The sequence below is a fragment of the Lineus longissimus genome, chromosome 7 (assembly GCF_910592395.1).
Source record: "Lineus longissimus chromosome 7, tnLinLong1.2, whole genome shotgun sequence".
Taxonomy (NCBI): Eukaryota; Metazoa; Nemertea; class Pilidiophora; order Heteronemertea; family Lineidae; genus Lineus; species Lineus longissimus.
This window is the reverse complement of record NC_088314.1, coordinates 6,124,827-6,136,878: the sequence shown is the minus strand read 5'-3', so window position 1 is coordinate 6,136,878 and position 12,052 is coordinate 6,124,827. Positions and strand designations below refer to the sequence as shown.

Below are 12,052 nucleotides of genomic sequence, written 5' to 3'. Positions count from 1 at the left end.
GTCGGTTCTACAGTTAACAATAAAGAGGGGCGGGAAAGAGGCGACTCTTTCGGACGAGTCTCTCTGACTGCTTGGAATTGTGGTCGAAAATTGACTATTTTTGCGAATCGCGACCGCAATGAATTGAGGAATACTGTTAAAACGGCAAGGAACCGCCCATGCTCTGTCGGGCGGAAACTTCAAGATTTACAGAGTAGGTCTTATCTCCTTATTTCACCGTGCCTCAAAATGTCATATCTTCGGTTACATACATGCATATGAAATGCGATCGTTTTCTGCCACATTAGTTTTTACTTAGAATTTCCCCTGAAATATATGGAAAAAGTGAGCTAAAAACCAAGAGAGTTTTTATGGAACACCCCGTAGCCTCGATTTCGCGCCGCCATCCTCATCCAAAATGGCTGTGCTGGAAGACCGAGCTCGGATGCAACAGTTGAAGGAAGCTCTTTTTGAGAGCCTTACGGCCATCTTATCTCCCATGCAGGAGGTCAGGACGGCCGGTGAAGAACAGATAAAGGCTTTGGAAGTCACAGAAGGTTTGTGACACTTCCGTCTCGGTGTTTGTACCCCCGTTTTCTGACCGGTTTTACACCATTTTTTTGCTCTGTACATTTTCATGTGCATCGCGCTGTACTGTGATATGAAGTGGTGAGGGGTATGTATGTGTACTCTGCGCTGACCGTACATGTCTTTAGGATGTAAAGAATAAAGTTTCTACAGTACCAGATCAGACAAGTTGAAGATGAAGACAGACAGAGTTGTTTAGACATGAGATCATGGCTGCTGGAGACAATGTCACAACCGGTCCAGCTGACCCTTCAACAAATCTTTCCATCAACAATAAAGCAAAGTGCAATTAGGCCTACTTAAAGTTAAATCGTAGCTTTCCAGTCGTGTGGAGGCCAGGCTCATTACTGTGTAGTGTCTTTAAGTACAGTCTCGCACACCTCCCTGTCTCTGATAAGGACAATGTCACAATCAGTCTAGTCCTTCATCAATTACTTCATCAATAACCGTGACACTGACTCTAGTGACAGTAAACATCCTGTTTTGCCTTGAAGCACTTCAATCAAAAGAATCCTCCCGTGCAGATGTAGCTGTCATTGAAGACAGTTTCACAACCAGTCCTTCAGCTAAGAGAATTTCATGTCATGTTGAAGCAGTTGTTGTGTAGGGGAGACAATATCACAACTAGTCATTCAGCCAAGATAAATCCAAGGCATGCATATGCTGCTGTTGTTTAGTGGAGACAAAGTCACAACCTGTCTCTCAACCAAAAGATATCTATATCATGCATATTTAGTTGTTTTGTAGTGGAGACAATGTCACAACCGCTGAACCAGTCCCTTATCCACGATAAATCTATATCATTGTTATGGTTTCTTCCTTTATATTTCAGAATTTGGTGTCTTTCTTGCTGAGTTTGTAGTTGATAGGAGTGGACCACTTGCAGTGCGACAACTCTCCTCAGTCTTGCTGAAGCAGTATGTGGAGGCTCACTGGTCTAGGCACTCGGAGAAATTCCGATCACCAGAAACTTCTGATGCTGTAGGTAAACTATGAAAGGATGAGTAGAGCAAACAGAGTCTTGCTATCTGGATTAGAAGTGACATTTTGTGGATTGTCACTAGGTCTCTTGCCTTATCTGCTTGATTTTTTGAAGAAACTTCCTACTGAATATAGAGGCCAAGGAATAATCTTCTGTGAGGTCTTGCATTTACTTAGGTTGAGTAAGGTCAAGTAAAAGAACCCAGCCCTTGCATTTTTTTCCATTCAAACAGTTCTTGGTTTTTGATAAAACATTTGTTTGTTTTTTCCAGGCCAAAAAGGAGATCCGCCGCATCCTTCCCCATGGGCTTGGAGAATCTATCAGCAAAGTGCGTTCGAGTGTGGCATATGCTGTGTCTGCTATCGCCCACTGGGATTGGCCGGAGGAGTGGCCTGATCTGTTGAAGATCCTGATGGAATCTTTAACCAATGGAGACGTCAATGCAGTACATGGAGCAATGAGAGTTTTATCGGGTAAGAGTAGAGCTGCCGTTCGTGTCTTGCTTGGAGCTTGTTATTCTTTCTCCAGATGGTCTAATCTACTGGATCAGCCTTTCATTTGTTGATTACAGTTTGTTTCAAATTTCTTGTTGATCTGAGCTTAGTTCCTCACTGAACTGCTTCATCTCCATATCAAACATTCTCTTTCAGAATTCTGCCGGGAAGTAACTGATACACAGATGCCTCAGGTTGCTCCAGTTATCCTGCCAGAAATGTTCAAGATATTTATGCACGCTGATGTAAGTTTCTAGAGTCGTAAGGTAATCAGATGATAATCTGAAACAAAAATTGTTGAGCGGCTGTGTTTTCTAAAAGACATCTTTGCTTCCAGTGATAGCTGCACGTAACCTGGCTTAAATCACATATGAATTCAGGACTACAAATTTGCCCGAGCTTCAGCCCCTTGTACTGGAATCTAAGAATGACATTCAGAGAGTCGAGGATTAGCTTCATGTAATCGTACCTTTTCACTCATTGCAGCGTTACAGTATCCGCACTCGATCTCGGGCTGTTGATATCGTCAATACGTGTGCAGATCTTATTGGGACGATGTCAGAGCTTCATCGGGTAGGTTTAATTCGCTGACTGTCTCTCCCGTTTGAGCAGATCCTCATTCCAGTGGGGAACTGCCATGCAGCCAATAGATGGGCCAATTTGTTGACTTAAAGTAAGTCGGATGACAGTGATTGGTGCTGACTCAAAAGTAAACAAGGCACTCTTAGCTGTCTTGTACTTCTTGGTTTAATCTACCTTATACACAGAAACAGAAGATGTAAAATCGATGCAAGAGTCTTACTTAGTTCTGTTTCATTCCAGAATGCTGCCAAACAGCTGCTGTTCCCAGTCCTTCCACAGTTCACAGAGGCACTAGTTGAAGCTCTTCGAATTCCTGATGGACCAACCTCGGACAGTGGCTTAAAAATGGAAATTTTAAAGGCACTCACCACTTTACTGAAGAACTTTCCCAAGTTTATGAATCAGTATCTGAGCCAGGTGCTTGCTCCTGTGTGGAAGACTTTGGAAGAAAGTGTCAACATGTATCCTTTTATAGTTATTTTCTCCACTGCTGTTGGTTGGTTGGGGCTGATCACGAGGTGGTAAGCATTTGAAGTGGGTTACTCTTAAATCTAAGTTTCCTTCTTATCATATAATAGTTTCAAGGGGCGATCACTCTCAAATCCCATTCGATGTTTTTGTTCCAAGTCCTTTACACATGACCAGATATGTGGGTACTGTGGTGAACGACACAGAAGATCATGACGATGTTGTGGACTCCGATGGTAAGTTGAATATGTTTCCAAACCAACCATCTCCCACCTTTGATGCAGATCTGCCTAGAACATCTTTTGGTGTACTGACTTCATTGCTAATTGAAGATTATCATTGTGTTCTAAGCCTGCTAAAAAAGATTTTAAGCTGTTATTTGCCATGATCCATCAAAGCCAAAATCCGTAAAAATCAATCGCCCCCCTTTATCGGTGTGCTTGGAGCCATGAAAACATTTAAAGCTTTTGTTGAGATATCGAGTATTTACTATTGTTACATTGTAATATTTTTCAGGGGAAATTTTAGGATTTGAGAGCCTCGTCTTTAGCGTGTTTGAGTTCATCCATGGCTTGATCGATACTTCAAAATTTAGGAACATTGTCAAAAAATACTTAGATCAGCTTGTGTACTTTGTGATATTGTATATGCAGATTACGGAAGAACAGGTTAGTGCATAACCATTTTGTTGATTCTATTCAGGACTTTCAGTTGCAGCACTTTGGTGACGGATGCTTGATTCTTGTTTTCACTAATACGGGCACTCTCACTTAACGTTGGTATAAGCCAAAAACTAAAAAAGAATGAGTGTGTAACACACAAATGGTGATTTCACTTGTACTTTTATGTCTTGCATTACAGAGGAGGCCACAATTACTTGCCTAAAGGTCATTATTATTCCCTTTGTAGGTGAAAAAGTGGACACAGAATCCAGATCAGTTTGTAGAAGACGAAGATGATGATACATTTTCGTACTCTGTACGGATTTCTGCCCAAGATTTGTTATTGGTAAGTTGAGCCTCGAGAAGTTGAAATTGCAAAACAAAGAAGTTCTACCAGTTCCATCTGTTTCCTTATTCATGCCCTTTATTCATTTCAGTCTCTTGCTCATGAATTCCCCACCCTCTCTGCGAAAGCCTTATGTAATGCCATCTCCACTCATATAGAACAAGCAGAAGTCGCAAAGAATTCTGGAAACAAAAATTGGTACGTCATTTCCATTCATGCTGAATTCATTTATGTAATATGTTGAGACCTAAGGGTCAATTAGGATAAACCAAAGCCCTGGCCCGCCTTAAGAAACCTTTGCTAGCTTTATCTCTCATGAGTTGGTGATCAGACTGGAACTGGAAACCCATGACAAGCCCTCTGAGTCTTTCATTCAAATTTTGGCAAGAATACCTTAACATGTGGTAAATTTGTTGATTTCTAGGTGGAAGATCCATGAGTCGGTGTTACTAGCCATGGGTAGTGTGAAGACCTTACTACTAGATGCTATATCCAGTGGAAAGTTACAGTTTGATGTGCCAAAGTTTCTCACAGTTGTGGTGCTAAATGATATGAGTCTTCCAGGTAAAGTTGCATTCTTTGGGGTATCATTGCATATCTTTACTTGATATCTTTCCTTGCTATATCAAAGTTCCATCTGCATTTATACTCAAATTTAGACAGATATGAGTCTTAAGTGAAAGAGTGACTCATTGGTCAGAATTTGGACCGGGCTCTGTATTGGTACAGTAGTAAACGTGTTGGAGTAAGATCCAAGAACATCTTAGCCCAGGGGGTTCTCCACTCTGCTTCTTGTCCAGGTACAGCACCTACCCTGTTCTCTTTTGTCATTTCAAATCCATCCCACCTTTCCCTACTTTACATATATCATCTTCTTTTGAATTTGCAGATCTACCTTTCTTATTGGGGCGTTGTATGTGGACGTCAAGTCGGTTTGCTGGAGGGATGTCTCCACAACTTCTACAAAGGTATAACATCAGATTATAGCCTTTTTCTGTTGTTGGATTATAACTTTAATACTATTTGTCACATGCACATAAAACTTACAAATTTGTTATCAGAAATTTACCACATGCATTTTTGAGTGTACACTACACAAAATGGCAGACTGAGTCCAAATCATGGAATATCCATCCTGGTAATTTCTCAGCATGTCTTTACCCTGTCTTCCAGATTCCTTCACGTAACGGTCGATGGCCTTCTACCTAAACATCCTACCAGCGTACGAATCTCTGCCGTCCGCGCAGTCTTCAACTTCTGTGATTACTTGAAACAGACCAACCAGACAAACTTAATATCGCCATGCCTTGCTCATATCATGGTCAACCTGGTCGACATCGGCAAAGGATATTCATCCGATGTGTTGGCGTTGTGTCTAGAGACGTTGACTGTAGTTATAACGGTAAGCTCCAGATGTTGCTATGATTCAAAAACCAATTGGGGTTGAAAATCAGAGTTGGTGGTGGTTTGGTAGCTTAGTCATTTGAGAACATTTAACTGAATGAGCAGAAATGGTAACTGAATAATGGATTGACTGAAGTAGATTTGAAAATGTGAATCTTTATTCCTAGGCCACCCTCCTTGAGTTTTTCTCCAACATTTTCTTCTATATTTGTCGACTACATTTTCTTTGTTGTGGCTTTCGATAAATTCCATTTTGCTGATAAACTATCTTTAGTCTTAATTGATATTTCACTGTTTCAGGTTGACAAGTCTTTCACTGCAAGCCATGAGTCTCTCATTGGACCTCTCGCCATTGCCACGTTTATAAAGTACAGCTCAGACCCTCTGATTGTCAGTTTGTCACAAGATATCTTTAAAGAACTTTCACAGAATGAGGCTTGTCAGGGCCCACTACAGCAGCGGATTGTGCCGACTTTAGTTAGTATATTACAGGCACATGGAAAAGCCACAGGGCCGAACGTTATGCCTTCGACTTCAGTAAGTTTCTTTATTTTACATCTGTTCACTGCATTGCTACTAATCTCATATGTATCTGTCATCAAATTTGTCTTTATATATTTTGAAAAAAAAATGAATTTCCATAGAATACTCCAGATGAATCAAGGTTTGGCTCAGTTTCTGATCTTTCCATCTTTAAAGCTTACATTGTAAATATCATTCTCTAGAAATATGTTTCCTAAAATATTTTTCAGGTTGCATTAGAAGTAGTAGAAACCTTAGTCAGGAATAGTGTGGTGCCATTACCAGAGCCTTTAGTAGTCCATGCATTCCCTGCTGTGTGTCGGTGTGTGCTCACCACTGATGATCATTCTACTATACAGGTAAGGCCTGACTTATCATCTGTTCATTTTGATATCACGCTGCTCATTTCATTTGGTTGGGAACCATTAATGTGCAAGCAGTCAACTTGTCTCCAGTTCAGAAGCATTAGTCTACTGTGAATGCTTTCTTTGAAGCATTGGGCATATGTAGTTTAGCAGAATAAAGAAAGGGCATTTCTTTATGTAATATTTTGCAATTGTTTTCCAGTATGGTGGTGAATGTTTGCGGGCCTACGTCTCATTAGCCTTGGATCAAATCACAGGATGGCATGACGAGCAAGGTGAGCTCCACTTTTCAACTACTAGTCCTACTTAGTATGGATTCAAACCACTGCCTCTCGGTTTGGAGTCGACTAAATCTCATTTCACCGTTCCCAAATATCATCGGACTTTGTTTCTTTCAGGGCATAATGGTTTATACTATGTGATACAGGCCGTCTCAAAAATACTGGACCCAAAGACGGATGAGAATACGGCGACATTTGTCGGTCGCTTGGTGTCTATTTTAATTGTTCGTCTCGGGAATAACCTCGGAGATAACCTTGACCTTATGCTGCGGATGGTGCTGAGTAAATTGATGCAGGCGGAGTCTCTTAGTGTGATACAGGTAAGCTGATCTTCGATATGTTCCTTGAAAATTTTATATTCCAAAAAAGCAGTTTATGATGAAAACGGTTCCATCAGTAAGTGCTCTTCGAGATCTTTCCAATGAATTGGTTTTGAGAATCTCTTTTAGACATTGACTGTTTCCGAAAATTGGATTCATACTTTCTTTGAAGCTAAGAGAATAAATGTCTTTTTCAGAGTTTGGTAATGGTGTTCGCCCAATTAGTCCACCACCACTTAGAAGGTCTGCTCAACTTCCTGTGTTCTGTACCTGACCCCTCGGGCAAGCCAGCCCTGGAGTTTGTACTCAATGAATGGTTGGCTAAGCAGCACCTGTTCTTTGGGTCTTATGAAGGAAAGGTTAGGTGAGTGTCATATTGGTTAATACAGGGGAGGAGATTAGTGAATCCCACTAATGGAAGCTAGGCTAAGTGTCATGATGGGAGTGGAATTTAAAGCTATATCTCCTTGCATCATTCAGTTCGTGCTGTCTGAGATATACAAGATATCCCAGTCCATCTACTTGCCCAACTTGAAATTCCGTACAGTACAAAAATACATCACAGAATAAGGTTTTGGCCCATACTTTTCCTTTGGCATTGTGAGAGATTCTAAGCTCAGCCTGAGATGCCCCTTGTCCATTTTTTGTTTTCAATGATGCTCGAGAATTTGCTGAGCAGATTCTGGCAGATATTATCAATGTTAATTGGAATAAGCTCAAGTGTATATTCTAATTTCAGTACTGTTGCCCTTGCTAAGCTGCTGGCCCATGCAATCAAGACAGATGACACACGATTCCACCACATTGAGGTGAATGGTGATCCCATCCATGATCAATCAGAGGTGATCAGGACCAGATCGAAAGCTGCTAATGGTGAGTCACTATTCCTGGTGCTCGAGCTTTTCCTTCTTGTTCAAACTCATCTACATTTGGAGGGATAAGATATTGCTGATTTTTGGAGGAATTCAGTTAGGCAATTCAAAGGACAACATTTTCACCTGATAGTATTTTTCTTTTTGCTCCAGGCATGGTCCCATCCCTGTTTTGGGAGTATTGCAGTTCAGCTGGAAACTGACACTCGATTGACACTGATTCTTTTGTTGTCAATTTCAGCTCCAGAACAGTGGACGAAGATCCCAGTGTTGGTGAAGATCTACAAGTTACTTATCAACGAATTATCAAACCAACTCGAGACCAACATGTCAACAAGGGTGTCAGCCGGTGATGATGAGTGTGATGAGGTCAGTACCATGGGGGATTTTTTCTTTCAAATACTTTGCTATAAATTTAATAGTTTTCGGTTTGACTTTCTTTCATCAACTGGAAGAGTGAAAGCTGTGCACTGTGCCTTTCTTTTGTTACTGTAAACAAGCTGTAGTTCAGTGCAGATAATCATGTACCTTTTATCCGAATTAACTGATTAATTAATCATCCTCTAACTTTCAGGATGATGTTTGGGAGGATGATGATGAGGAGGATGGCAACGATATCGAGGACTCAGAGCAGACGTTAGCCAGCGTGTTGTCACATTTTGCACCAGCAGCAGATTATGCAGGTAAAAATAGATTACTGCACTGAATAGTTTAATCTGTGCTAATAAAAAAACAGTGGCAAGTTTCTTAGCTACAAGAGCAATGATCTTGGAACTCTGTAACATGAGCCCTGTGGTCTGATGACTGCCAGTTTCAAGTGATTTCTTATGCTTTCATTTTTCCAGCCATCCATAGTTGATATTAAAATCTCAGGAAGATATTTAGTTCTACTGCAGAAGTAAAGAGGTGTATTGTCTGTGCTCTCAGTTGCCAAAAACATCAACCTGACATCTTCTCCTTTTCCAGGTTTTGACCTAGATGGTGCTGATGAGGATGAGGATGATGATCCAGATGTCATGAATGATCCTATCAATCAGATTGACTTGCAGGTAAGAACTGAGGACATGTGCACTCAGGGTGTAAGCTGGGAGGCTATGAAATATTTGTAGCAGTTTGTAGAGAAAGTCATGCGTCCCCCTCTGATCATTTTGTTGGCATTCTAGTTTGTAAATTATGTGGGTGGTCTCTGGGGAATGCTGCCCATTATGATAGTAACTATTCTTGTAAAAGTAGGACCAACAGGAACACCAGTGGATTCAAGAAGTCACACAGATTTTCTATAACTAAAAACCTTCCTGCAGCTATGTTTTACCAGGGAACTTATCCTTCCATCTTTATTTCCAGGCTTATCTCACCGACTTCCTCCTCGATCTCTCAAAGCAGCAGTTCTATGGATTATTCTCTCAGCATCATAACGACTTGGAGAAAAAGGTGCTGCAATCAATCGGCATTCAAGGTTAACAGTGACTGCACATCACTCGGATATCTTATTTCACTCTTGGAGAAGGAGTGCTACAATCAGTTGGCATTTAAGGATATGGCATCAATTTATGACTTGAATTCGAAATCTTGTCCTAGCTGAACCAAGTGGTCCTAGTCCTTCATTACACTGTAGAAAATCTTCCAAGAACGAGACTCTTGTCACAGGTGAACTTTTGCCTTGAACAGGACTAATCAGAGCTCCGTCATTGTACTTCCTTCAGGCATCATGCAGCCATGTTCCCCTGTGGATATCTGAACACTGTCACCCTGGTTGTTCATTGCCAAATAGAAACATTTCTGCAAAGACACTGTCACAACTGAACATTTAGCTCTTTTAATTGGACTAGAATGTGCCTTATATGGGACATTTTTATGCTTGCTGTTATTGGGAGAGAGTGTTGGTTCATCTTGTTCTGACTGAAGTGTCATTGGCATGGAAAGAAAATGTGATTCATTTCATACGTTATATCACCATTGTTCTCTATGACAATCTGATGTCCTATCATGCTTGAGATTGTGCTTGAAACCCAGCGAAGCATGTGGGATATTCCAGTAAAATGTTTAGTGATGTACATTTTATCCACCATATTTTATTTTGTTATCAGTCGTCTATCTTAGAATGCAGCATGCAGAATGCACTGGGGGATGACTCCTTGTCTGTTAGCCGTAGATTTTATCCCTCTGAGACCACAGTGGTCAAGAATACAAAGAAAGCTGTGGTGGGTTTTGGGTTGAAATCAAAACTAGTCAACCACTTTAGTGAACGTGAACCAAAACAAGCTTTGGATGAAATAAAAGTCTGCAGTATGATCCACCTAACAGCTTTCAGTTCTTGCCACAAAGAAAATCGAAAGAGTTTCCTAGCATTTAATTTCCATTTGTCCTTACCAGTTAAAACATGGCGAGAGCTGGGGTTGGTAGGGTTTCTACAGCTCATTGTACTGCTTTTTCAGTTGCCATGCTTCATTTCCAACTCGTATATGTATCAAGGTAGCTGAAATAGGGCATTCTCTAAACCATTGCCTTGGCTGTAATATATATATCGCTTGGAATATGTTGTTTGTTATTTGCCTGATGCTGCTTCTTTTATTTATATAAAACAAATGATGCATTGATCAATAAATGAATTCTTTAAATTCATCATTTTCCCACCTGTTACCTTCAAAGGCATCTGTGTCGTCTACAGATTCAGACTCTGAGGCAGCAAATAGTCATGGAGAAGAGCCAGCGCCGCCCTTCATATCAGTGCTTGGGGAGTGTTAAGACCGTCCCACTACAAGAGTACAGCATAGTAGCGAGTTGGAGCCTATTTGAATCATCTTGACCCTCACTGATTGACCCTGCACAGCTTCCAGACATCCAGCGTCGCACAATGTGTCCTCACATGCAGAGTATTTACATATTGTATAAGAAGGTGGCGAACAACGTTAATGTGACCTCACCAAGGCCATAAGCTATGGTCAAACCAGCAATCGGTTAATGAGTTGGCTGACACCAGGTCACAAGCAAGACTGAAACCATGCTATCCTTGCCTGTATATCAACAGCCATGGTGAGAGAGATGAAATAGTTAAAACCAGGCTGAATTGAGCCAAGTCCCTCCAACGTTTTGCCACAATTGTTTGAGAGAGAAGACAGTCGCAATCAGACAGACTCCAACCTGGCAACTCCTCTTCTGTCTAGCCAAAACGGTCAGAGACACAATCAGAATGAATTAGTCCGAACAGGTCCACTGTCATGCCAACATGTTAAGAGACAGTCACAATCAAACTGAATCTGGCCTGGTAGCAAGCAGTCCACCGTCTTCCAAGCACTGTGCGATCACGAGACGGTCACAATTGGATCAAAATTGGCCTTGTACCTCAACCATCTTGCCAATACTACGAGAGTGATTAGGCAGTCACAACCAGATCAAAATCAGACCATATTGGGCATGAGCATCCATGGGCTAGCCAGCATGGTGAGAGAGATGAAATAGTTAAAACCAGGCTGAATTGAGCCAAGTCCCTCCAACGTTTTGCCACAATGGTTTGAGAGAGAAGACAGTCACAATCAGACAGACTCCAACCTGGCAACTCCTCTTCTGTCTAGCCAAAACGGTCAGAGACACAATCAGAATGAATCAGTCCGAACAGGTCCACTGTCATGCCAACATGTTAAGAGACAGTCACAATCAAACTGAATCTGGTCATATCAGTGCTTGGGGAGTGTTAAGACCGTCCCACTACAAGAGTACAGCATAGTTGCGAGTTGGAGCCTATTTGAATCATCTTGACCCTCACTGATTGACCCTGCTCAGCTTCCAGACATCCAGCGTCGCACAATGTGTCCTCACATACAGAGTATTTACATATCGTATAAGAAGGTGGGGAAGAACGTTAACTCACCAAGGCCATAAGCTATGGTCAAAACAGCAAGCGGTTAATGAGTTGGCTGACACCAGGTCACAAGCAAGACTGAAACCACACTATTCTTGTTTTTTTTGTGGACTGAGATGATGAGGTAGGACTGCGGCCAACAACTAAGTCAGTGCGTGCTATGTCTGTTACCAGGACGTCCACAGCCAACATGGTTTTTTCAGTCATTATACCCTCTCGAAATGTTCCTTTTTTCGGCGAGCGCTTCATAAGCGAATCGGAGCCTATTTGCATCATCTTGACCCAAGCACTGATATGGCCAAATTCAGTTTGATTGTGACTGTCTCTT

The 12,052-nt window shown here is 41.4% G+C and overlaps 1 protein-coding gene across 1 annotated transcript; it reads left to right on the top strand.

Moving 5' to 3' along the window:
- Nucleotides 1-397: 397 nt before the first annotated feature.
- LOC135490743 (importin-9-like) lies at nt 398-10,447 on the top strand. Its single transcript, XM_064776175.1, has 23 exons — nt 398-536; nt 1,400-1,548; nt 1,821-2,022; nt 2,200-2,288; nt 2,530-2,616; nt 2,866-3,086; nt 3,271-3,329; nt 3,610-3,761; nt 4,003-4,101; nt 4,193-4,299; nt 4,526-4,665; nt 4,991-5,069; nt 5,275-5,503; nt 5,806-6,042; nt 6,258-6,386; nt 6,595-6,667; nt 6,791-6,993; nt 7,191-7,357; nt 7,733-7,866; nt 8,107-8,234; nt 8,440-8,548; nt 8,832-8,914; nt 9,210-10,447. The coding sequence occupies exons 1-23, from the start codon at nt 398-400 to the stop codon at nt 9,324-9,326; spliced, it is 3,132 nt and encodes a 1,043-aa protein (XP_064632245.1). The 3' UTR covers nt 9,327-10,447.
- Nucleotides 10,448-12,052: the final 1,605 nt, after the last annotated feature.

Bases quoted from the DNA above. Each gene is read 5' to 3' on its own strand.
- LOC135490743 (XM_064776175.1), top strand. From the start codon at position 398: ATGGCTGTGCTGGAAGACCGAGCTCGGATGCAACAGTTGAAGGAAGCT. The intron at 5,504-5,805 runs GTAAGCTCCAGA...TCACTGTTTCAG, and splicing joins CGTTGACTGTAGTTATAACG to GTTGACAAGTCTTTCACTGC. The intron at 6,387-6,594 runs GTAAGGCCTGAC...ATTGTTTTCCAG, and splicing joins ATGATCATTCTACTATACAG to TATGGTGGTGAATGTTTGCG.